The sequence below is a fragment of the Trifolium pratense genome, linkage group LG4 (assembly GCF_020283565.1).
Source record: "Trifolium pratense cultivar HEN17-A07 linkage group LG4, ARS_RC_1.1, whole genome shotgun sequence".
NCBI lineage: Eukaryota > Viridiplantae > Streptophyta > Magnoliopsida > Fabales > Fabaceae > Trifolium > Trifolium pratense.
In genome coordinates, this window is record NC_060062.1 from 14,836,589 (window position 1) to 14,859,717 (window position 23,129).

At 35.1% G+C, this 23,129-nt stretch overlaps 3 protein-coding genes and 1 long non-coding RNA gene across 8 annotated transcripts; 2 read left to right on the forward strand and 2 right to left on the reverse strand.

The window, feature by feature from the left end:
* Positions 1–1,476: 1,476 nt before the first annotated feature.
* Positions 1,477–8,662, forward strand: LOC123882472 (protein transport protein SEC24). Of its 3 annotated transcripts, none has more exons than XM_045931332.1 (14): positions 1,477–1,981; positions 2,068–2,133; positions 3,102–3,155; positions 3,248–3,420; positions 3,497–3,683; positions 3,796–3,941; positions 4,017–4,171; positions 4,617–4,698; positions 4,782–4,897; positions 6,105–6,200; positions 6,609–6,735; positions 6,998–7,275; positions 7,844–8,058; positions 8,161–8,662. In XM_045931332.1, the coding sequence occupies exons 1-14, from the start codon at positions 1,651–1,653 to the stop codon at positions 8,370–8,372; spliced, it is 2,238 nt and encodes a 745-aa protein (XP_045787288.1). In that variant the 5' UTR covers positions 1,477–1,650; the 3' UTR covers positions 8,373–8,662. The 3 variants fall into 3 exon arrangements, with proteins under 3 accessions (XP_045787288.1, XP_045787286.1, XP_045787287.1); XM_045931331.1 differs by having other exon boundaries at positions 1,509–1,981; positions 6,102–6,200; XM_045931330.1 differs by having other exon boundaries at positions 1,507–1,981; positions 3,796–4,171.
* LOC123882473 lies at positions 8,605–9,855 on the reverse strand. 2 transcript variants are annotated; one of them, XR_006799826.1, is made up of 3 exons: positions 9,172–9,855; positions 8,760–8,874; positions 8,605–8,659 (listed from the first exon to the last, which is right to left on the reverse strand). It is a non-coding gene; the product is annotated as an uncharacterized LOC123882473 (long non-coding RNA). The 2 variants fall into 2 exon arrangements; XR_006799827.1 differs by having other exon boundaries at positions 8,608–8,659; positions 8,764–8,874.
* Positions 9,856–10,497: 642 nt separating this feature from the next.
* Positions 10,498–19,616, forward strand: LOC123921167 (heterogeneous nuclear ribonucleoprotein Q-like). Of its 2 annotated transcripts, none has more exons than XM_045973590.1 (9): positions 10,498–10,715; positions 10,880–11,806; positions 11,885–12,001; positions 12,184–12,324; positions 12,517–12,690; positions 14,325–14,532; positions 18,257–18,429; positions 18,978–19,063; positions 19,241–19,616. In XM_045973590.1, the coding sequence occupies exons 2-9, from the start codon at positions 11,378–11,380 to the stop codon at positions 19,410–19,412; spliced, it is 1,500 nt and encodes a 499-aa protein (XP_045829546.1). In that variant the 5' UTR covers positions 10,498–10,715; positions 10,880–11,377; the 3' UTR covers positions 19,413–19,616. The 2 variants fall into 2 exon arrangements, with proteins under 2 accessions (XP_045829546.1, XP_045829544.1); XM_045973588.1 differs by having other exon boundaries at positions 10,499–10,715; positions 11,369–11,806.
* A 1,025-nt stretch (positions 19,617–20,641) lies between these two features.
* On the reverse strand, positions 20,642–22,672 carry LOC123922439 (DNA polymerase epsilon subunit 3). Its single transcript, XM_045975153.1, has 3 exons — positions 22,351–22,672; positions 22,020–22,138; positions 20,642–21,152 (listed from the first exon to the last, which is right to left on the reverse strand). Exons 1-3 carry the CDS (start codon positions 22,506–22,508, stop codon positions 21,022–21,024), a joined length of 408 nt encoding a protein of 135 aa, XP_045831109.1. The 5' UTR covers positions 22,509–22,672; the 3' UTR covers positions 20,642–21,021.
* Between the last annotated feature and the right edge of the window lie 457 nt (positions 22,673–23,129).

Sequence of the window (23,129 nt, forward strand, 5' to 3'; positions counted from 1 at the left end):
TGAGGGGGTGCAAGCGAACCCCTTGGATATTAAAACTTTGCACTGCAGATCTACATTTTCCTCACTTTGAACCCCCTTGGATATTAAAACTTTGCAGCACTGACAAAACTGTCATTCTCATCAAAGACAATGAACTCAAATCTTGACAAATACTTGCATAATAGTAAAATAAAGTATCCTCTTACATGTACTTATATGAGAGTAGTGAAGTAAAGTATCTATTAGCCTAGCAGACTGCACAAGGTTCATAGTTATATAGTACTATAATACAGAGGAATGGTATTTTGACACAAATATCATTACACAATACATGTACAGGTAAATTCTAATATGGACCACTTCATCAAGTGGTCCATGGTGGACCAGTCATGAATAACATTATAACGAATACGAATTTTACAAAATCCACCGTTCAAATGAAAGTTTATATCATATAGATCATCCATAGAAAAATTTAGAAAAATTGAAAATCATTTGATATGTTATTGAGACACATCAAGATTAACGGTTTATTAAATAACGTAAATCTTGATGGGTCTCAATAACATATCAAATGATTTTCAAAAAATTTTAAAAAATTTATGGATGATCTATACGATATAAACTTTCAATCCAACAGTGAATTTCGTAAAATTCATATTCGGTAGATCATTTGTCCATGGTGGATCACTTGTGAAGGTGATCCACCATAGCATTAGCCTACATATACATGGACAATTTGATAAAATTTATTGAAAGTTTACTAAATTCAAAGCTGCACCCCCTGACCTAAGGTCCTAGATACGCCACTACTTAGATCCCCCTCTTGAAGGCACCATAAAAGTTAATATGGACGGCAACTCTTCCGACAATCCTTGAAGATAAACCTTCAATGACATCTCATGAACTTGGATTCTCTGCCTTTATTGGAATAAAATCTCTCCTTATGTGCTAAACTCCATGTAATTTTAAATGTGTCAAAATTGCTCAAGCGGAAGAATTTAAAAATATTATCATTGAATCAATTCTACTCTAGTAGTCAATTTCGCCTCTCATCTCATGAAACTTCTAAACTTCATCCTTATACTTTTTCGACAATTTTGTCATCACTACCGGTGGAACTAAAATGTCTCTTTTCAGCGTAATATCAGAGTGGGCAACAAATGCGTCGATTGACTTGGGAAGACTAGAACTTCCTCTAAGAATGCTTTGAAGATTTAGAATAGTTATCCTCCCCAACGCAGTCTCTAGTTGTTGACCGATATTATAAGCATCTGCGAGCTTAATTTCTTTTGTTCTTATTTTGTACGTTTATATTTTTTCTATCAATTAAACTAAACTTACCACGACAAAATGAGTAAATATTTTTATAAAGACAATCAATAAATAACCATTATATTTTTTTAGATAAACTAAATAACCATTATTATATTGTAAAAATGGAAAATAAATGAAATTAAACTATGAATTAAATATTTTGTCGCATTAGTCTTTTGTATAAATGAAAAATGAAAAATATAAAACAAATAAAAAATAAGAGTTCCAAAGTAAGAACACAAAATCAAGTGAGTCAAGTGTCGGAACAAGCTGAGTCTAACTCGGTTTGCACACACACACACACACGAGAAACAACAGTGTGTGTGAGGACCGAGAATCGGAACAAAAAAAATCATGGCGGTGAGGGCCACAGTCTCGCGTTTCCCAATTGATACAGACGCACGCGAAGTTTCCGGCCTCTTATGGGGAGTAACCGTCGCACCCTTCGCCGCCGTCGACGAAAACGGCCAATCTCCGGTATACGGATCCGACGGCGACCTCTTACCTCGTTGCGAGAATTGCTGGGCTTACTTCAACACCTACTGCGAACTTGAACAATGGTCATGGTCTTGCTCTCTCTGCGGTAATCTCAATGGTCTCTCTTCTGATGCTATCGAACGATATTCTCGTCCTCAATCTTGCGCTGAAATGATGTCTTCGTTTATAGATCTTGAATTGCCTCCGCGTAAGGGTTTCAATTGTTTTTTGTTTTGGTTTTTGGTTTTGGTTAGGGTTTTTGGAATTTAACTTTTTTGGATTTTGATTTTGTAGAAGAATCGTCTGATGCTGCTGCATTGCAAGCTTGTCCTGTTTATGTTGCTGCTGTTGACTTGTCATGTAAGATTCTTTGAGTTTTGAATCATTTTGCTGCTAATTGTGGTAGCTGGTATTGCATTTTGACCTTTATAGCACCGACACTTCTGATGGAAGACGTGCTTGGCATGTGTGATTTTATATTCAATTAATTCATTTTTCAAATTTTTACCAGTGTCGATGTGTCAGTGTCATTGTCATATTTGGTGTTCGTGTCTGTGTTGGTGCTTCATAGATTTTGACAATGTGTGAGGTTTTGCACTTGTTTTGTTGGTTCATCGATTTTGACCTGGATCCTAAGCTAGGAGTCTGGTTGGATAATAACAATGGGATCATGATATTGTTCTCTGATATACTATTTAGTACAAAGTCTTATCAAATAGTGGCTATTGTTGTAGTGCAGCAGAATTTAAACAGATTGTTATTGTTATTTTCGGTGATTCACGATTGACAACACTTCTCAAATACTGATTTCAATTTTTGACCTGGATCCTAAGCTAGGAGTCTGTTTGGATAATAACAATGGGATGATGATATTGTTCTCTGATATACTATTTAGTAAAAAGTCTTGTCAATTAGTGGCTATTGTTGCGCTGTAGCGTACAGAATTTAAACAAATCGTTATTTTCGGCGATTCACGATTGACAACACTGCTCAAATACCGATTTTAGTTTTTAATAATAACTGTCCATAACATTCTATAAACTTATAAGGGCTTTTCTTATAGGGTGGAGTTAAATACTAATTTCAGCTGAGAAATTTCACATGTGATAGAAGCTAATCCTCATGGGTCTGTAAATTTTTAATGACAATTTAGTTGCGTTTATGAGATGAGTGTGATATTTCACTTACACCTAAGTAGGTAATGTAAATGTTGCTTATGGTGATATGAACTTGTGTGGAACAAATGATTCTTAACGACTACATGACATATCATTTTGTAATTGTTGTTCTGTGACTAACTTAAAGAAAACTCGCGGGTTTAATTGCAGCTTCCGAGGAGTTTCTGGAACTCACTAAAAGTGCGTTGCTGGCAGCTATGGAAGGTATTATGTTCATCAAACTATATATGTTTATTTTTTGCATAAGATATATCTTTTGATCATTGCTCTTATTTTTTTCACTTGTTCTATTTCAGCTCTTGCTCCTGGTTCACTTTTTGGGCTTGCTACATTCAGCCATAAACTAGGACTGTATGATGTTCAAGGTCCAATACCTGTGGTGAAAAATGTTTTCGTCCCTCCTGATGCAGAGGGCACCTTATCAATTGAGCTTGAAGATGTCATGCCTTTGTTACAATTTCTGGCTCCCGTATGTTAATAACATACATTTTTTTGATTTTTCTGAGCCACATGTCAAATCTAAATTTCCGTAATTTTTATTGAAGGTGGATACTTGTAAGGACCGTATTGCATCTGCACTTGAATCACTTAGACCAACAACTTCATGGGAGAGAACCGCCGGATCAGGTCAAGGAATGGAAGGTGTTCTGCTAGGTGGGCGTGGTTTTGGGGTGGCAATGGAAGCCCTCTGCAGTTACCTTGGATTTGAATATGGAAACACTTTTGCATTAGGTTGTATTATTATACACAAATCTTACCATTTATGATTTCGTTAATGTGCTTCTTTAATGTTTATTCTTACTTCAAAGTTTCAATTAGTCATTATTTCTGTTGAATACTGCAGCTAGAATCTTTGTGTTCTTGTCTGGTCCTCCTGATTATGGAGCTGGACAATTGGACACAAGGCGATATGGCGAGCAATATGCAAGCAAAGGGGAGGATGCAGATCGTGCTCTACTCCCAGAGCAGACACCATTTTATAAAGATCTGGTATTTAACTTATTGATATTGTTACTGCTCTTTCCCATTTACGTAGAAGTGGAAGAATTGACATGTGTTTCACAGGCTGCTGTTGCTGTTCAAGCAGGTGTATGTGTTGACATATTTGCTGTAACAAATGAGTATACTGATTTGGCATCACTAAAATTTCTCAGTATTGAAAGTGGGGGCTCTTTATTTTTTTATACAAGTACCGAAGATTCAACTTTGCCTCAGGACATGTGAGTCTCATCTGTTAACTTAAGTAGTGTTGAAATGCTTTTCCGGTAATATCATTTAAATTGTTTGATATGTATCAACAGGAGGCAGTTATTCAATACTTGCTGATTGGCCATTTATCCGTGTCTTCAGTACAATCTCAGTTTTAGGCAGTATTATACCATTTTTCTTCTTAATCCCATTGGATATTTTTGTGCTAACCATATGAAAAGGAATGCTTATTATTGCATATACATCTTTTAAAGCAACAAAGTCCGATTAACTTGATCACTTATGCTTTTTTATCAATCACTTCCCTTGAGTGATAAATGTGAACTGCGATTAAACTTAAATGATTTTGAAATCAGAAGTGTTGCAATACCATCTTAAATATCAATGATATGTAATGTAAATACCTTCACAAATATCACTTCGGTTGACTATATTGTGATTCCTTTCTCTTTGCAGATATCGTATGCTAAGTAGGCCATATGCTTTTGGTTGTGTCCTGCGATTAAGAACCTCAACTGAATTTAAGCCTGGAAATTCTGTAAGTGTGTTGCATGGGATGGATTTGCAATTCTCAATTTTTGCATCTTATAATCTATAGAATAACTTAGTATTGTATTGCAGTATGGTCACTTCTTTCCAGATCCAGAGTATGAAAATGTTCAACATGTCATATGCTGTGATTCTTATGCTACATATGCTTATGACTTTGTGTTTGAGAACAACATTGGATTTTCAAGGTATAAATCATTACGTGTTACTATCATATCAAGTCTTCAACTTTATGGTTTGCATTCATATACATTGTTAATGTATGACTGTTTAAATGGTGGGCATTCAGAAGTTGGAAATGTCATGTTAAGTCATGTACTTTTGTGTTATTCAGACTTTATATTTTTTATTGCAAGGCAAATCAAAGTAGCTAAACTCCAAATTCATTAGTGTTTCTATCAATTATCGAGTGTGGTTTCACATAAAGTAAACATGGCCCTCTTTATAGTTTGTGCATCTAAGTGTTAACTCTCCGTGTTCTTTTGGGTCTTTTGTTTTCTTCTGCTGAATTCTGCAGTGGCAATAATTCTTTAAAACCAAGACAATTAAATCTTAAGCAGTTGAAATAATCTTATATTCACACTCTGCTTTTGCTTGACAATCAATAACGTGTTTTTCAATGTTTGTGACTTAGTTTCAAGAGTATACCTATAGAAAATTGCTCAAATAAATCAATATGTTTATATTTACTGTATTGATTTACTTAACTTGAATTACATATTTCTAACTGAAAGAAACTAAACTACCCTTGCATGTAAGCTTTAATCTCTTTGTTCTTTTGGGTCTTTGTTTTTCTTCTGCTGAATTCTGGAGTGGCAATGATTTTTGAAAACTAAGACAATCCAATCTAAGCAGATAATCTGATATTGCTTGACAATCAATAATGTCATTTTCAATGTTTGTGACTTAGTTTCAAGAGTATACCTGTTGAAAATTGCTCAAATAAATTTTTGTTTATGTTTACTGTTTTGAACTACTGAACTGGAATTACATTATTTCTAACTGAAAGAAACTAAACTGCCCTTGTGCACCATCAAACCCAAATGCTAGTTATAACAGAATGTGACACAGAACTGTTCATGAGATGCTGGCCTTTAGATTTCTCCCAATGAACAAAACCCTAGAGCAACGAAAGATTAGACATCCATATTATTTTTCCTGGAATCATGGTGGACTGCTGGGTTAGATAAATATAAAAATAATAGTACTCTTGTTAGCATGTGAATTGAGTGCACGAGAAATTTTTTAACCTAAAAGTAACTGAATATATTTTGATCTTCAATAACATAACTTATCAACTATCGTTTGATATAATTTCTACCACAAGATAGGAGTACTTGTATGATATTGTTCCTATTCAGATTAAGTTTTACCCTCACTTTTTTTGTATAGAAGTAAAGCAGATGTTCCTACACTCCAGATTGCATTCCAGTACTCAGTTGTAGTTCCTCCTCAGGAGCTTTCCAATTCAGGCGAGGTCTCTACAAGCAGGTATATATTCATATTCTCTTGTATGGATGTTTTTCACATCATGTATAGTAGGAGTTTTTCTATTTTATTTCATGGTCAAGCTCATTCATTTAAATATATTACTAATTTTTCAAAACTACTAAAGTACCACCTATTTCTTTTTATCACTGCATAAACTACGTCTCTTCTGAAGTTTATCATTTTCAAGGAGGGCATAAACTACTAAATTGAAGAAAGAAAGATGCATCACTTCTAAACTAATAAAGTACCATCATTTAAATATATTAATTACTTTTTCTAAACTACTGAAGTACCACCTATTTCTTTTGGAATGCTTAAATTTATCGTTTTCTTCAAATATCCAAAGTCTACTTAATGATGGATTAAAGGCTTTTTGGGCTTAGTTTGGTGCACTGCTTTTTGTTACAGAACCAAGCATCATTCCCTTCAACGTCGGCTAAGGATCCGAACGGTGCAGTTTGGTGTTGCTCAGAACATTAACGAACTTTACGACAGCTGTGATCCTGAAGTTGTTCTATCTTTGCTCGTGCACAAGGTGAACTATATAATCAACCTAAATTGTTTGTCCTTTGGATTGATGTTAGTTTTCTGGTCTACTATTTGAAGTTAATTCTGATGCGTGTTGTGCTTTCTTATTTTTTAAATCTGTCAACTATTGTTACTACAATAGAATTGCCACAAAAACTGTATTCACTTGTTCTGTACTGTTGTCATATCTTAAAATAATAATTAATAATGAGTTTTTTGTTGTTTTCAACTCAATTTTCTGATTAATTTACTCGTATTGTGCTTTGCAGGTTATACTTGCCTCTTTGGAGGAAGGAGTTCGGGAGGGTAGACTTCTGCTTCAAGAATGGCTAGTTATCCTTACAGCTCAGTACAATGATGCTTATAAACTTGTTCAGTATAGTAGTGGAAGTTCGATAAGATCTCAGCTTGATGTTGCCTTCTCTCAATGTCCTCAACTGCAGCCCCTACCACGTCTAATCTTTGCTCTCCTTCGAAACCCTCTTCTTCGCTTTCACGAAGAAGGTGTTCATCCCGACTATCGCATATATCTTCAATGCTTGTTTAGGTAATTTACGCTCTCATATTTATTTGAGTAATGGAGTCTGCATTATCATGTCATAAATGACTGGTGGAAGGGAATAGACTAAATATAAAACCAAATGAACTCAAGTCTCTAAGACACAAAAGTAATGTTCAAAATTTGATGATTTTGTTAACATATGTCCACCTGTTGGAACAAAACATTCAATAAAATAAAACTGTAAGATACTAAATATAGTTCCTTGGTTTGGTGACAATTGTTACTTAATAGTGGATTTGAATTTGGATGTAGAACAACCATAGTTTCATAATTGATTTAGTAGTCAGTCTATGCACATTTAATTTAGAAATAAAGGTTACCTTTGAACACAATCTTTTCATGTTTGTAATAGGTTTTAAATTTGTTTCCCTCGTCTTAGTAGCAATTTAAGATGACTGAAGATAAATATTTTTTTACAAGAGTTGAGTGTGCAAAAGTGAGTTGAAATTAATAGGTTAACTAAATAAAAATGCAAAGCTTCAGAAGCATTGGTTTATTGTTTTGAATTTCTGTATTCAGCAATTGATTATGTAACTCATATTTTGTGTTGTAGTGCGTTGGAACCGAGTTCCCTTCATCGTGCTGTGTATCCAGTATTGACTTCATATGCTACTCCAGACAAACAAGCATATCCTCGCCATTCCTTGAGTCGGGCTGCACTGCTTACCAGTGGCAGTCCAATATTTTTCCTGGATGCGTTCACAATTCTGATTGTGTTTTATTCTTCAACTGCAGACCCAACACTTCCTTTTCCTCCACCCCATGATTGTAAGCCTTCTCTATTTTTTCACCTTCTTTACAGTCTCTACTGAATTAAATAGCATAAGTATAATCTGGTATTTCTAAATTATATGCAAAATACCTTGTCAGGTTTGTTAAGAAATACAATCAACAAATTGAAGAAAGAGAGATGCATCACTCCGAAACTCATTTTTATTCGAGGAGGGCAGGATGATGCCTCAATTTTCGAGAACTTCCTGATTGAAGAGCAGGATGTTGATGGAAGCGGTCTTACAAGTGTGATGGGTTTCGTTTCCTTCCTTGAAGATATAACTGTGAAAGTTTTAGAATTCATCAAATAGAGATCCCTTTGGGGTGCAATGTGTATTTTACAGATACAGGAAAATAGGTAATAATACTTACATTAAGGGAGCTTCCATTTTGTGAGGAAGGATTCAAGTTAGTAAAGAATGCACATTCGAGTCAAGCTGGTGTTTTCCCCCTTTGTTGTACCTGTCCTTTTTTTTTAAAATCATTTGTGATCCCTTTTGAATTGCTAGCCAATGTATATTATATTAATTTTTATATTTTTACCTTTGTAAGACCCTTTCTTCTGTATGTATGGAGATGTCACTGCTGTTGTGTTGATCTATACATTGAGACTGATTAATCATTTTGTGTATAATCTTCCAGGTTTACATGACTGCTGTTAATTCTATGTCAATTAGTGGGAAAATAATATTGGTAACCTACTGTGTTGGAATTTGGATGATAAATTTGGAATTTGACATGTCTTCTCTTAGGATTGCTAGCAAGTAGCAACCACTTGTCTATGAATGCAACTTCTTTGGCGCATCGTTCTTTCTGCATAGCGTAATCACTTAAGTTACTTGCTTTAAATGATTAAAATGCCTTGACTAATCGATTAAGTCTCACTTAATCAATTAGATCATCAAGACTAGTCAATTAACATGCACGGACACAGAAAAAAAATACAAAGCAAACAAGTAAATAATCACAGGTCTAAACACACCAAAGCAACATCAAAAATAGATTTTCCTTTGTCGTGATGATAATTAGTCATAAGAAGCATAAGTATCATGGGACAACCTAATTGCAATGATTGAAGTCATAACTACTGCTAGTAAATAAATCACTCACCCTCTTTTTTAACATAGGCAAAGGAAGGCAAGTAAGGTAAGGTCATGGCTCCTCTGCCAATTCTTGCAAGATTAACACTAGAAGAGCCAAAAAATAATTGATTTAAATAATTGAAACATAAAGAAAAGAGTGTACTAGATCAAAATCGCGGATGAGAACACAGGTGGAATAAAGTCAAAAGAGTTCATCCACAACCACAACCTTTAAAATATAATGGAATTCATTTGGGAGCATCGATAAAGGTTGGGAGAAACCGGGAAGATTTAGTGTGAGCAAATTGAGCATGACCTGCTTGAGTTGTTAGAAAGTGTTAGAACAAAATATGTTCGAATCAATATCTTGTTCATTTTGGTTTGATGATAACAAAGCAAAAGAATAATTTATCTACTAACTTGCGAAGTGTGCAGGTATTGAGAAACAAAGAAAAAGGATCAAAGAATCCTCAAGACCTTCTACACAAAAAGAATGAGGCAAGGAGTCCCATGATCTTGGCAAGCACAAATGATGAAGAATGAAGTCAAAGTCAATGTTTGTCCATCACATGAACAACATATGACAACTTCAAGAGAAGAAAGTGATTATCTAAGATCATCTGAAACATCACATATGATCAAGAAAAGTCAAGTTAACATCTCACTCCATCATCTGAACATTTGTTGAAGACTTCTTCAATCCTGTAGACCATCATCTCTACATCTGGTTAAGAGTGATCATCTTCGGAGTACACTGTGCATCATCAACAAATATTTAAATAACAGTGTATCTCTAAGCAACAGTCAAATAATACGAGTTCAAGTTGTACAAGAAAATGTTAGAACCATACAAAGCTGCAAAAGACCGTGCAAAACCACAATGGACAAATAGCTATCTCACAACGACTATATTGCAACGACTTTATTTGATTTGTCTGAATATAAATAGAAGTCTCGCCACAATAAGAATTAAGAAATGTGGTGATGCTAGGAAAATTAGTGTAATGTGTGAACTCAACAAACGATTATATACACATTTGGTACATGACATACATTGAATTTTTCGAGATGTGTTATGTAAACACAAAATAGTTGGACAAAAATATGACATTGTACTTTCTCTACTCACATCACGAATATCGAGGTGTGCAACAAATATTAAAAAAAGCAAAAAGTATAGTTTTGTTGTATTTTTGTTAAAACATTGTGTCTAAATAACATTTTCCTTCATTTTTACTACATTATTATAAGAGTATAATTATGTTCCTAAAATATCAAAAAGTGTCATTTACATTAATGCCCCTTGTCCCCGGCGGTTCTCTTTCAATATCCCAGCTGAAACAAAGAAACGGTTTGTCGCATATCGTAATTTCATAAGAACAAACTCCAATTTACAGCTGCACCAAATTTTCCTTTTGCGAGAAACACCGAAACACAAATTTAGGGTTCATAAGATTCAAATTGCTTCTTTATCCAAATCGTAAAAAGCTTCGTAGCTTTTCATTGCTTTCGTTATTCTTCTTCCTTTTCAACCAATTTGCATTGCGTAGCTTCAATTCCTTTACCCCTAAGGTACTCTCTCCCTAATTATGCATAAATGAATGTGTTTGATTCTTAATTCTTAATCTCAATTTGATTGCATGAAAGAACTGTATTAGTGGCAGTGATTACTAATTAGTTAGCAAAAGTATGTAATAAATCATATCTCAACGGATATTTGTAAATTTATGTGGCAGGAGAGGTTGCAGAGATTGGTAGTACCTTTTGTTTGGAAACTGAAATTTCCCACACTCCTTTTTGTTCTTCATTCCTTTTCATAATTAACAACATAATTTGACTTAAAAAGTTTTCATTTTTGCAATTCTTGATTTTCATTACCACCCCATTTGACTTTTATGTTATATATATAAGAGCTTTTGCTCACTGAAATCTCCCTTTGATGACCATCTTCATTGTTTCGTTTCGATTTGGATTGGTTTTATTGTTTGTTGGACTTGCCTTTCAATGCTGCTAGTTTTGTTTATCGTTTCGTTTGACCCTTTGATAAAAAGTCTTTTGTAATGCGGCGGTTCTATAAGTCTTACCTCATTGCATAGTTGTTCCGCTGAGATTCCTTCGATGAAACAACTCCTTTTTCGTCCTTTCGATATGTGTATACTTCTTCCATGGAATTCTTCTGGCCTCTGTGCCTTCTTCACAGTTGCCTCACAAGTTTGTTTAATTAGTTTCGTAAGATGCCGAGGGGAAAGCCAAATTCTTCATCAGTTGCTAAACAGTCTGAGCCTGAAAAGCCAGTTGAATCTGATGAGAAGGTTGACCTTGAAGAGGAAAATGATCCCGAGGAAGAAATGGAAGAAGAGGTTGAATATGAAGAAGTAGAAGAAGAGGAGGAAGTGGAAGAAATAGAAGAGGAGGTGGAAGAAGAGGAGGATCCGGATGAGGTAGAGGAAGAAGAAGAGGAAGAGGAGGAGGAAGAGGTCGAAGAAGTGGAAGAAGATGATGCCACGGAAAACCACATCATTGGTGATGATGAGAAGAAAAAGCATGCTGAACTTCTTTCTCTTCCTCCTCACAAGTCTGAAGTTTACATAGGTGGCATTCCTCTTGATGCGCTAACTGAAGATTTAAAAGAATTTTGTGAGCGTATTGGGGAAGTTGTACAGGTATGCCCATGCCATTTTTATTTTTCTGCGTATACTATATTCCATGTCACCCATTAACTTGAACATTGGTAAGAACAGGTTAGAATAATGAAAGGAAAAGATTCTTCTGAGAATAAGGGATTTGCTTTTGTGACTTATAGAAATGTAGAACTGGCTACTAAAGCCATCGAGGAGCTGAATAATACCATATTTAAGGTAATGTGATAGCTTCAGTTGATAATACTGTAGATCCTTCTCCTTTGAATTTGTTAGCTACTTGGCTTCTATGCAACTCTAATATTACAAGAAATTCAGATGCGTAATGCAAACAATTATTCTTAATACAATTTGGCATGATGTGTTCAATGCCTGACTATATCAATGATCAATTTTCTCAGGGTAGAAAAATAAAATGTTCTACATCTCAAGCCAAAAATCGTCTTTTTATTGGCAATATTCCTAGAAGCTGGGGCGAAAAAGACCTGAAGAAGGTTGTGACTGCGATTGGACCTGGAGTTACTGCTGTTGAACTAGTCAAGGTATGCATTAAGCTGTTCTGCATTCCTTTTCCATTTTTAATGACTTTTCTAGTATTTATTTGTTATGGCCATGCCTGAATCATCGTCAAAATTGTTTGGAACTGTCATTATGGAGTTGCATTGGCATCGTGCACAACTACAAGTACTTGCAGTTTCTTATTTAATTGTATGTTGTTCAATTTCTTGACTCAGGATATGAAGAACATTAGCAATAACCGTGGCTTTGCTTTTATCGACTATCATAATAATGCATGTGCTGAATATTCAAAGCAAAAGATGACGAACCCAACATTTAAGCTTGGTGACAATTCCCCAACAGTGAGCTGGGCTGACCCTAAAAATGCTGATTCCTCTGCTTCATCTCAGGTTTCGTTTCACACGTCTTCCTTATTTTAACCTCTGTTAAAGTTGATAGTATTGATAGTTATGGTTAATATGACAATAATTAGAGGACTCAAATGCTCAAACTAGAAAATAAGGCTGGTGTCTGACCTGAAAACTTTTAGTCAGACAATTTGTGGTGGTCTTTTATGCATGGGGATGTCTGATGTGCCTTCACGTGCTGTCATGTGGCTAGTTCTTTTCCGATACTTGGGCCCCCACATATGACCACCTCTTATTCCTTTTAAGACTAGGGCTGGCCATTGCCTTGGTCAGGGTACCTACTGCATGAATTAATATATTAGATTCATAAACTAAAGAAAATATTTAGTGTAGCGGTCCTAGTACTTTTATGAGTCCCTGTACGTTGGGATTGATTCTAGTGTCTAACTTCTTTCCCTCTTTTCCTTTATTGTAGCAACACATTTATATAGCTGGAAAGAGCTTTTTTTTTTGTTTTTTTTTTTTTTTTTTTTTAAATTCTTTCACTATTTATATGTTTAATTTAGAAGTCCCAAACCCAACCAAACATAACAAAATATGTTATCTCAAGATTTTAACAAGCATTCATACATCACTATCCCTTTTTTTAGCTTCTTGTTGTATACATACCTGAAGTGCCGCATTTCTTCCCAGCACTGTTTTTTTCAGAGCTCATTTTTTTATGGGATTTTTTTCTCAGCATTCATGTTTTTGTCCTCCATTTTTTTCTTCTCCATTTCTTCTTCTCTTGTGCATCTTTTGTTCTTCTTTCTTTTCCTGCACACTTTCTTCTAGGAAATGCACGTCTTTTCTCTATTTCTTTCTTTCATGGACATTTTTTGGAAAGACAATACAAGGGAGACCCAGAATAGTAATGTTGAACCGCCGGGTTACCAATTTATCTGAAAAACTGCTCGAGTTGCATTGGTCCTATAGCATATCCAATTCCACAAACAATTCAAACCGGTCATAGAACCTGTTCCTGGTTAGATTGGCTGGCCTGAGCCAAATTTTAGTTTGCTGATCAAAACAAAGACTGGGATGGTTGAGAACTGGATATTGCCGGCTGTGGCTGAGAGGAGACACAACCACTAATTATAGCCATAGGGGACAAAAAACTCGCTTGAAATTGCAGCCATATGTAGGTGGAGAAATTAGGATTCCAGTGGCCTGAGTCAGTGTCAGACAATATGAAGATTCACTAGACAGAAACACCATGGGAGAAGAGTTACGGACTTTTGAAACTTGGCAGCAGAACAGTGGCTGATATGGTTACTGAGAATAGTACTACTATGAGTTGTTGATACCTTGCCAGAGAGGCTGGGAGAGAGAGGGATTTACGTGTGGGAGAAATAGTGTGTTTAGCTTAGACACAGTTCATATTAAGACCTTGAGTGCATTAAATGCAAGCACAAGCTAATCACCAATTATTTGTAGAGCTAATTAACAGCTATGAATTACTTTACTACAATTATTATATAGAGATGACTAATATTCTAACATGCACTAAAATTTACGAATCTAGATTCTAGACTCTAGACTACTGGTACTAGCTATTGATTTAGTATTCTAACCGTTACTATCTTAGATGCATTACTCTGTACACAAATAGTGAATTCTTAAACATTCATGTACAGGTAAAGGCAGTATATGTGAAGGGCCTTCCTAAGAATGTAACTCAAGAGCAGTTGAAAAAGCTTTTTGAACACCATGGGAAGATCACCAAGGTGGTTCTTCCACCACCAAAGTCTGGTCAGGAAAAGAACAGAATTGGCTTTGTGCATTTTGCAGAGAGATCAAATGCTATGAAAGCACTCAAAAACACTGAAAGATATGAGTTAGCAGGTAACGTTTGAATTTGTTAAGTATCTTGTAAATAATGTATATTTGTAATATTTATATTTTTAATAATTGTACTCGGCTTGTTAATCAGAGGCCCGTTAGGTTTAGACTAGTCTATTTAAATAAATTAGTGCATGTACTCTTTTCACAACATTGAAATACATAAAAAACATTTTTCTACATGATTTCAAAGCTCCTGGTTTTGGGGTTCTTACTTCTGCATAAACCCAAACCACCATTGCGGTTCTTTTTTCCCATATCCATTGGGTTCCTTCTAAAACTGTCTTCTTTGCAGTCTTCTGTTTTTGGGCAGTTTCGTTCTGTGATCCTTGTCCAAACTGTTTCAGAGTTTTTCGTTTTGCTTTTATCTACCACACACTGTTTCAACAAGATCTACATTTTCCATCACGCGTTGATTCTCACCGCCCTTACTATCTGAACCGGAACAGAAAACAAAACCAGGATCCAGAAAAATCTCCGCCGTCGGACCAGCGATGCACTGTCACATGCCACTTCATTCTACAATGGTTCCCGGCACGAGCACCACATGTCTCCGTTCCCTGCCGAACTTTCCCAGAATCATCGTTGGAGCCTCCTTGTTCGATCCTGAAGGCCCAAAATCGCAATCTGAGATACTTTTCTTCGCCAGTACTCTTTAATGCATTTGGGGTTTTTAGACATTTTTTTTTTGTGCACTTCTTTGGCCTCCTTGTTGTTGGTTACTACTGCACATCTTTGGTCCCGTTTGTTCCTGGTGGTTACTCGGTCCTCTAGCCTCGTGGCATTGTTGACAACAGGGTTTGTTGCTGCATCCTCTTTATTGGTATTTGTTCGCTATTGGCATTCTTCATATATTGGTGTTGCAGTTTTTGTGGAGGTCTCTTCCCTTTTTGCGATGGCAAAAATTGATGGAAACAGTTTTAGTGTTACTCATTTTGGAATGGGTGATGAGAGTTTTTTCTCGATTGCTTACTGCCTCTGATATTATGCTAGAAACAAAACGGGGAAGACAATTGAAGTTGCTAAGGAATAAAGAGGGTTGCAATATTTGTCTGATGAACGAATTGGTCAGAAGGTGTTGTTTCTAGTATTTCAGTCTCAATCACAATCTCACTCCCCTGCCTTACAAATTTGGCTTTAACACAATCGTCTTGGTCCTCCTTTTTCCTTGATGAGGTCTATGTTTCCCTCTTTCGTTTTAAGAGTCTTGAGTCTTTTAAAGGTGTCATTTGTCGGTTTTCTAAGCACCACCATTCTACATCTCTTTCCAGTTACTAAAAGTGTTGAACCATTTGATCTTATTCATTCTGATGTTTAGGGACTGCCCTTATTTACAATATTTTTGGTGCGAAATGGTTTTTTTTTCTTCATTTTTTGATGATTGTAATTGAGTAACTTGGATTATATTGATAAATAATAAATCAAAGGTACCACAATTGTTTATTCAATTTTATTCTATAATATGGTACAAATTAAGTATACATTTTGACAATTGTAAAGAATATGTCTATCACAACTCTTCAAACTTCACTAGAATATAGTCTAGAGTACTTTGTCTCAAAGGATGTCACCTTTCATGAAAATGTGTGCTGCTTCACTCGTCCTCAGCCTCAGGGGTAGAACATTAATGATTTCAATTCTGAGGTCGAGTTTCTGATCCTTAGTCCTGGCTTCCCTGAAACACCTGTCAATATTCCTGCTCCTAGTTCAACTTTTGAACTCGTGGTTCTACCATTCTCCTCTGTTTTGCGTGAATCAGCACATTCAACACTAATTCTAGTGTATCAAAGAAGTAAATTTGACCTGCTCAGTGCTAAAAATGATTCCTCTATTGGTGATTCTCAGATTTCAGATACTTGTGATACTGATCAAAATGATTTACCGAAGATCTTGTGCCTCTAAATATAGATATCTTATTTCTTAATTTGTCTCCTTTGAACATCTTTCCTTGCAATTTTAGAGTTTATTGTAGCTGTCGACTCTGAGAATCTTGTCATCTCTTCAAGAAGCATTGAAAAGTAAAAATTGGGTCCAAGCTATGGATGAGGAAATGAAAACACGTGAGAAAAATGGGATTTCTCAGACATATAACATTGATTATGACGAGAGATTTGTTCCAGTGGCAAAGATGGATACGTTTCTCATTGATTATCCACTGGTTCTTGCATGGAGACTTAGAGGAAGAGGTGTATATGGAGATTCCCCAAGCTTTGGTCTCACAGGTGGAGCCAACAATGCCGATTAAAGAAGGCCTTATATGGACTAAACCGTCCCTTCTGGCATGGTTTGTAATATTTACTAAGGCAATGGTGTGCTTGGGCTATAAGCAAACCTAGGGAGATCACACTCTTCTCTTCAAACATTCTCTAGGAGAAAAATTGAATGTACTTGTCTATGTTGATGACATTATTGTTACAGGACATGATTTAACCGAGACAACTGCTCAACGAGAAATTATCTACAAAATTTGAGATGCAAGACCTTGGGCAACTCAAGTATTTCTTGGGAATTGAGGTGACCTAGACATTTTAATATTAGAGAATGTATGTTCTTGATTTTTTTTGTAGGTAACATGCAAGTTTGGATGCAAACTTGAGTGTTCCCATTGAGCAAAAATCACAAGATGAACTTTGAAGAGGAAAGTGCCAACGTTGACAATGCTCAATGTCATAGATTAGTCTTAGAATTGAAAGTTTGGCCTAACTCAACCCTATAAAACTAGCTTGTAAGGCGAGGATTTCCCTCGCTTATAAACATATATTCAAGCCATCTTGCAATTGATGTGAGACTCTTAACACACCCCTTCGCACCCAACACTATTGGGCTTTTGGTGCGCAATATAAATGGTGGGTGAAGATTGCCCTCACTTATAAACATATATTCAGGCCATCTCACAACCAATGTGAGACTTTTAACAATTAGTGGAGAAGTTGATTTACTTGAGAAACACTAGGCTAAATTTGGCTTATGCAATTAGTATGATGAGTCAATTCACGCATGATCCGAGGGTGACACACTTGCAAATTATAGACTGTGTTCTATAATATCTTGAAGCTACTCTAGGGAGATGACTCTTGTTTAAAAGAGGTGGAAGTCTTACTGTGGAGGCTTACATTAATACTAATTATTGGAGGTTCAATAAGTGATAGAAGATCGACGTCAAGTTATTGTACATTCCTGTGTAGGAACCTTGTTGCTTGATCAAGCTTGGGGAAAAATTTAGAGCTATGACACTAGAAATTTGTGAGCTACTTTGGATGAAAATTGTGCTAGAGGATTTAAAGATAAAGTATGAAGGTCATCAATATTGCTCATAATCTTGTTCAACATGACAGGTCAAAACACATTGAGATAGATCGACATTTCATTAAAGAGAAGCTAGATAGTAGATTGATAACTACAGCGTACATTCCTTCTGGGCACCGATTAGCAGATGTGTTAACAAAGAATTTACCAACAGAACGATCCAACCAACTTACTTGCAAGCTGAGAATGATATATATTCATCAGCTTGAAGGTGAGTGTTGTAAATAATGTATATTTGTAATTATTCATAATGATTTTATTAGGCCCATTAATCAGACCCATTAGGTTTAGACTAGTCTATTTAAATGGATTAATGCATGTACTCTTTTCACAACATTGAAATACATTAAAAATAGTTTTCTACATGCATTTTCAAAGTTATGTAACTGTTACTAATATTGATTGCGTTCTGAGTTTTCAGGTCAAATGTTAGAGTGTTCTCTAGCAAAGCCACAGGCTGATCAGAAGGCTGGAGTATCAAATACACAGAATCAAGGATTGCTTCCAAGTTATCCGCCACATGTTGGTTACGGTTTGGTTGGGAATCCCTATGGTGCACTCGGTGCAGGATTTGGTGCTCCTGGTCTTGCACAGGTGATTCATGCTTTTTGGTTTTGGTTAGATATTCTTTAATTGTTTTGAGATACGAAGATACTCTTATGTGGTTCTCATTGTGTTACTGCTGACATTAAACATTACTATTCTATTAATTAGTGACATTATAGCCTTTTTGCACGCATGCCTCTTTTACATATTGGACACACTCACCTGTTCTTTTTATAAGAGAAATATGACAAAATCCTATCTTCTTTATAAGAGAAATATGACACCAACTCTTGCCTGTTAAGGAAACAAAAAAAGGTAAATTTTATATTGAAAAGAGTATGTTTTATATTTTGAAAAGATAGATTACTCAAGTTTCAAAATCATTTTACTATATTAGGTTCCTTAACTAGTGCCCCAGGAGCACTAGTTAACATTTTCCTATTTTCAATTTCATTAATAATCATGTCCATCAGACTTATCAGTATCATGCTACATAAATGTTTTTACATGCAAGGTGATATATGTAATATATGCCATTGATTTATTCTCACATTCACCATATATTCTGCTGATGATTGGAGTTGCATCTTTTACAGCCTTTGATGTATGGACCGGGTCAAACTCCTGCTGGAATGGCCATGATGCCAATGCTTCTGGCTGATGGACGCATTGGATATGTATTGTAAGTAGAACTGCGGATTGTTGCCCCTCTATATGTATTATGCATATTACATTTATAGCATATGTCCTATCAGGACATCTAGCATATCTTGCTGCAATATTTTGTAAGAATATAAAAAGCTCGAATGCCTACCTAGTTACTTGAATCCAAAGCCTGAGAATGTATTTTCTTCTGCAGGCAACAACCAGGATTGCAGCCGCACACCCCGCCTTCACATCAAAGAGGCGGAAGGAATGACAGTGGTAGTGGTGGGGGTGGGAGTGGTGGTGGCAGCAGGAATCCGGGCAGTTCAAGTAAGGGAAGACACAGCAATGATAGTGGTCAAGGGCGCAGATACCGCCCGTATTAGCTGGTCTCTTAATATATTTTATGTAGTGCCTTTATGAGCTGTTTCATTTATCAAAATGTTATACACTATTGTTTTACATCAAATAGTATTTATCTGTACGTTCAGTCTTGATATTACATTCATGATTTAAGGGTGTTTTAATGTATGAATTATATATCCCAGTTGCAGAATTGCATATAATCGAGACTTTTCTTACACCCAAAAGTAGTTCTTATCAACACAATTCTCTTCTAGGATTTTTGGATTGGTCGTGTAGGCTGAAATAGAGTAGAATGTCATTTTTGAAAGGAAAAAAATCAATAGCTTTCGTTCTACCATTTTATCTTGTACAACTAATTCAAATATGTCCTTGATATTTGATGTTTTTATTTCGAAGACCAAATTATCTGGTCATCCAATTAGTTTCTGCACATTCTAATCATATAATGGGAACTAAAGATGAAGTTATACTTTTCTATTGTGACACTGGGAACTAAAGATTTTGCAGAGAAGAACTATTTTAATCTCTAATACAACTTCCATCTTCTCCTCCTTAATCCTTGTTCCTATCTCATTTCATCCTCTTCCATTGATGACATAAATTTACACGGTGTATTAGAACACGATGAATCTATGTTGTGTTAAGGCATAATAATTCAAAACAAAAAAAAAAAAATTGTTCTTATTTTCAGGTGATTTTTTCATCGATTGTTTTTCAAATTATTGATGTTCATAACTGTGATGTTCATTCAAAGTCGCTTCATTTTTATTGCTATAGGTGGACCGAGCGACCAAATTAAGTTTTTAAGATTGTCTTGTCACCTATCCGATATGGTTCTCGTAATGTACTTAGAAACTAAATTTTGTTGTTTATTAGTGCAGAAGAACATGTCTTATTGCGACTTTTTCATGTGGGAGGAGAAATTATTGAGTCAGAAGCTCCAAGAACATTTTGCAAAATTCTAAGTTAATAAGTTGGAGGCATGTGAAAGTGATGAACGTTCAGATAAAGAGGAGTGCATAAACTGTGAAAATTCAAATGGATAAATGTGGGAGATAAAATTGATAAACTCGAGATGTATTTGGTTGATAAAACCAAGTTGAATGAAATGGAATACAGATGAAATTATTAATAATAAATCAGAGCCATTATGTATAAATTGTTTGTGTTGTGATAAATGATACACAATGGTACCTAAACAAATCTGTAATTAAACAAGGGTAGCAATGTAGCATACACAGTAACATAATGATACCAAAATAGATCCATTTTGCATTAGGTTTTTAAAAGGATTGATGTTCATAAAAGTAGGGAAGTGGATAATCAATGAACTAACCTTATCCACGTTTACTACATTAATTGATGCTCATGTTCAACCCTCTATATCCCAACACACACATAGCGAAAAAAAATGAAATCATCAAGATTTGGGATGCAATATTCTTTCCTAAAAACTTCCTTCCATCAGTGTTTTACAGACAAAAATTGGATGAAAGCTATATTTGTGACATTAATACATTGTCGATAGGTACGCGGCATCGAAGCCACAAGGAATCATGTATATTATCCAACTAAGTTTTACATCTTGGATAAGTTGTGAGTAATACAATTGCCCTCATTCCTTTCATTTTATTGGTCATCACCTTTATCAGATGGCTCACCTTTTTCCAACTTTCTTTTCTTTTTCTTCTCATTTCCCTTCTCATCTCCTTTTCCCTTTGAAACCGCTGCTTTCTTCCCAGCATTCTTCTTCCTAAACTCTGATAGGCCAAAAAGAAAAATTGTTAAAGTTTGCCAAGACTGATGAATTCTTCCATATGCCAAGTTAGAGCAGACATTAGTCAAATCCTAACAACTACACATCTTTTTCTTATTACATGAATGCATTCATGAAATAACATAAATTTCATTTAAAATGTTATAAAGTAGTGTCATGTGTGATTCAAAAACATACTCCAACATATCATCGCACTCCTCTTTGTAGCTATGAACCAAATATTACTCAAAAGCTGATCACACTTATTTGTACAGCATGACAGTGAACAACAAGCAAGATCACATTTTTGCCCCATGCTTAGAGTTGGTGCAAAGTGTACAAAACACAACACCGAACCAACCCTTTAGCTCAGTTTTAGGGTTTTAGCTAAGGAAGACACTGCAGAGTAACCATCTAACCCTTGTTGAACAATTCATCGACACTTTGATTACTCCTAATAACCAACCTTTTTTCAACTACGGGGACTAGTCCTAATCACATTTTACATAATTTTAACCATTTTTTGAATAGACAAAACTTAAGTGCATTCTTTAGGTGCATTATGTGATGTTCATAACTTAAATACATTTTTTGTGGTTATAACAAACTTTGACAAAAGTTACGGATTCAAGAAAATCATGGTAGTTATGAAAATTTGAAGTTAAGATCAACACGAAAAACACCTACGTTTTGTCCTTTTGAATTTCTATAACAATGAAAAGGAGAATAGTACCATAAAAATTAAATAAATGATAACACTTCAGCATGATCCTAAGCCTTAATTCATCAAATCTTCACTTCACTAGAAGCTACGCTAACAAATTAATACTAATAAAGTAGTCATATCATATCATAGGTAAGTAAAAGTGACCTTCAAGAGAAGCTTTTAAAGGGCTAACAAATTCAGTAAACTCAGTTTCTTCAAGAGCTTTGAAAACATCTTCAGCATTGATAATTTGCCTCTTTGATTCCCTACATATATCATTAGCCCTGCAAATACAAACAACACCAATCACACTTCACCTTCTTCTATATCTCAAAAAGTTCCTATTTTTAAAATCACCCATAAATCAATTACCAAACCCATTGCAAAATTTCTTCAATTACCTCTAAAATCTGAAACCCTAATGGGGATTCAAACCTCAAGTTCATCAAATTGGTAAATTAGGGTTTCAGAGAGAATGATAAAGAAGGTTACTTACGTAGCGGAAAGGTAGTGGATGAAGATTCTTGCACTTTCGGAGAATGCGAGAAGAGCGTCCTTGTGGACGGCAATGTCGCCGTCGTCGGAGCAAGTGGATAGCTTATCCTTCACCACACGGCGTACGATAGTTTTGGGAAGATCCTCTGTCTCTGCCATTAGATTTTGTTCTTCGATTTCTAATTGGGATTGAAATTGAAATTGAAATTAGGGTTAGAATTGGGATTGAAATTTGGGGATTTGTGTTGTGGCTAATAACTAGGTTTGGTTTCCCGCCATATCAATTTCAGCTTCATAATAAGTTGGAAAATTTCCCACCTCTTTTGTAAAATAAAATAATTGCAAAATTAAAACCTTTAGATTTAGAGAAATGATGTTTCTACAACTAATTTAAAATAGAGAAAAAGTTAACATATGCTTTCAACTTTTAATAAATCATTTAGTGTATTATAAATAATAATTTTGTATTAAAAATAATATATTTAAAAAGTATTAAAAAAAATTATAATTTAATTTGTCAAAAATTTAATTTTACAAATAAAAATTACTTTGTTAAAAAAGAAAGTGAAATTATTTTGTTCAAGACAAAATTATTATTTAAAGTACCTTTGAAACAATTTTTAGTACAACTATATTTTGTTTAAAGTATCCTTAAAATAATTCTTGGTTCCAGATTGAAGAAGCATGATAAGGTTGTGATGGAAGAAAATTTCTCATCCCACCTACCACTTTCTCACCCACCTCCTGGAAATTTCATTTTTGCCCTTGGTCAAAAAATTC

Excerpts from the sequence above, each read along its gene's own strand:
- LOC123882472 (XM_045931330.1), top strand. The coding sequence starts at position 1,651 with ATGGCGGTGAGGGCCACAGTCTCGCGTTTCCCAATTGATACAGACGCA. Across the intron at positions 3,684-3,795 it reads TGGAAACACTTTTGCATTAG|CTAGAATCTTTGTGTTCTTG; the intron begins GTTGTATTATTA and ends TGAATACTGCAG. Across the intron at positions 6,201-6,608 it reads GGCGAGGTCTCTACAAGCAG|AACCAAGCATCATTCCCTTC; the intron begins GTATATATTCAT and ends TTTTTGTTACAG.
- LOC123921167 (XM_045973590.1), top strand. The coding sequence starts at position 11,378 with ATGCCGAGGGGAAAGCCAAATTCTTCATCAGTTGCTAAACAGTCTGAG. Across the intron at positions 11,807-11,884 it reads GTATTGGGGAAGTTGTACAG|GTTAGAATAATGAAAGGAAA; the intron begins GTATGCCCATGC and ends TGGTAAGAACAG. Across the intron at positions 18,430-18,977 it reads GTGCTCCTGGTCTTGCACAG|CCTTTGATGTATGGACCGGG; the intron begins GTGATTCATGCT and ends CATCTTTTACAG.
- LOC123922439 (XM_045975153.1), bottom strand. The coding sequence starts at position 22,508 with ATGGCAGAGACAGAGGATCTTCCCAAAACTATCGTACGCCGTGTGGTG. Across the intron at positions 22,139-22,350 it reads ATCCACTACCTTTCCGCTAC|GGCTAATGATATATGTAGGG; the intron begins GTAAGTAACCTT and ends TTGTATTTGCAG. Across the intron at positions 21,153-22,019 it reads TTTAAAAGCTTCTCTTGAAG|AGTTTAGGAAGAAGAATGCT; the intron begins GTCACTTTTACT and ends TTGGCCTATCAG.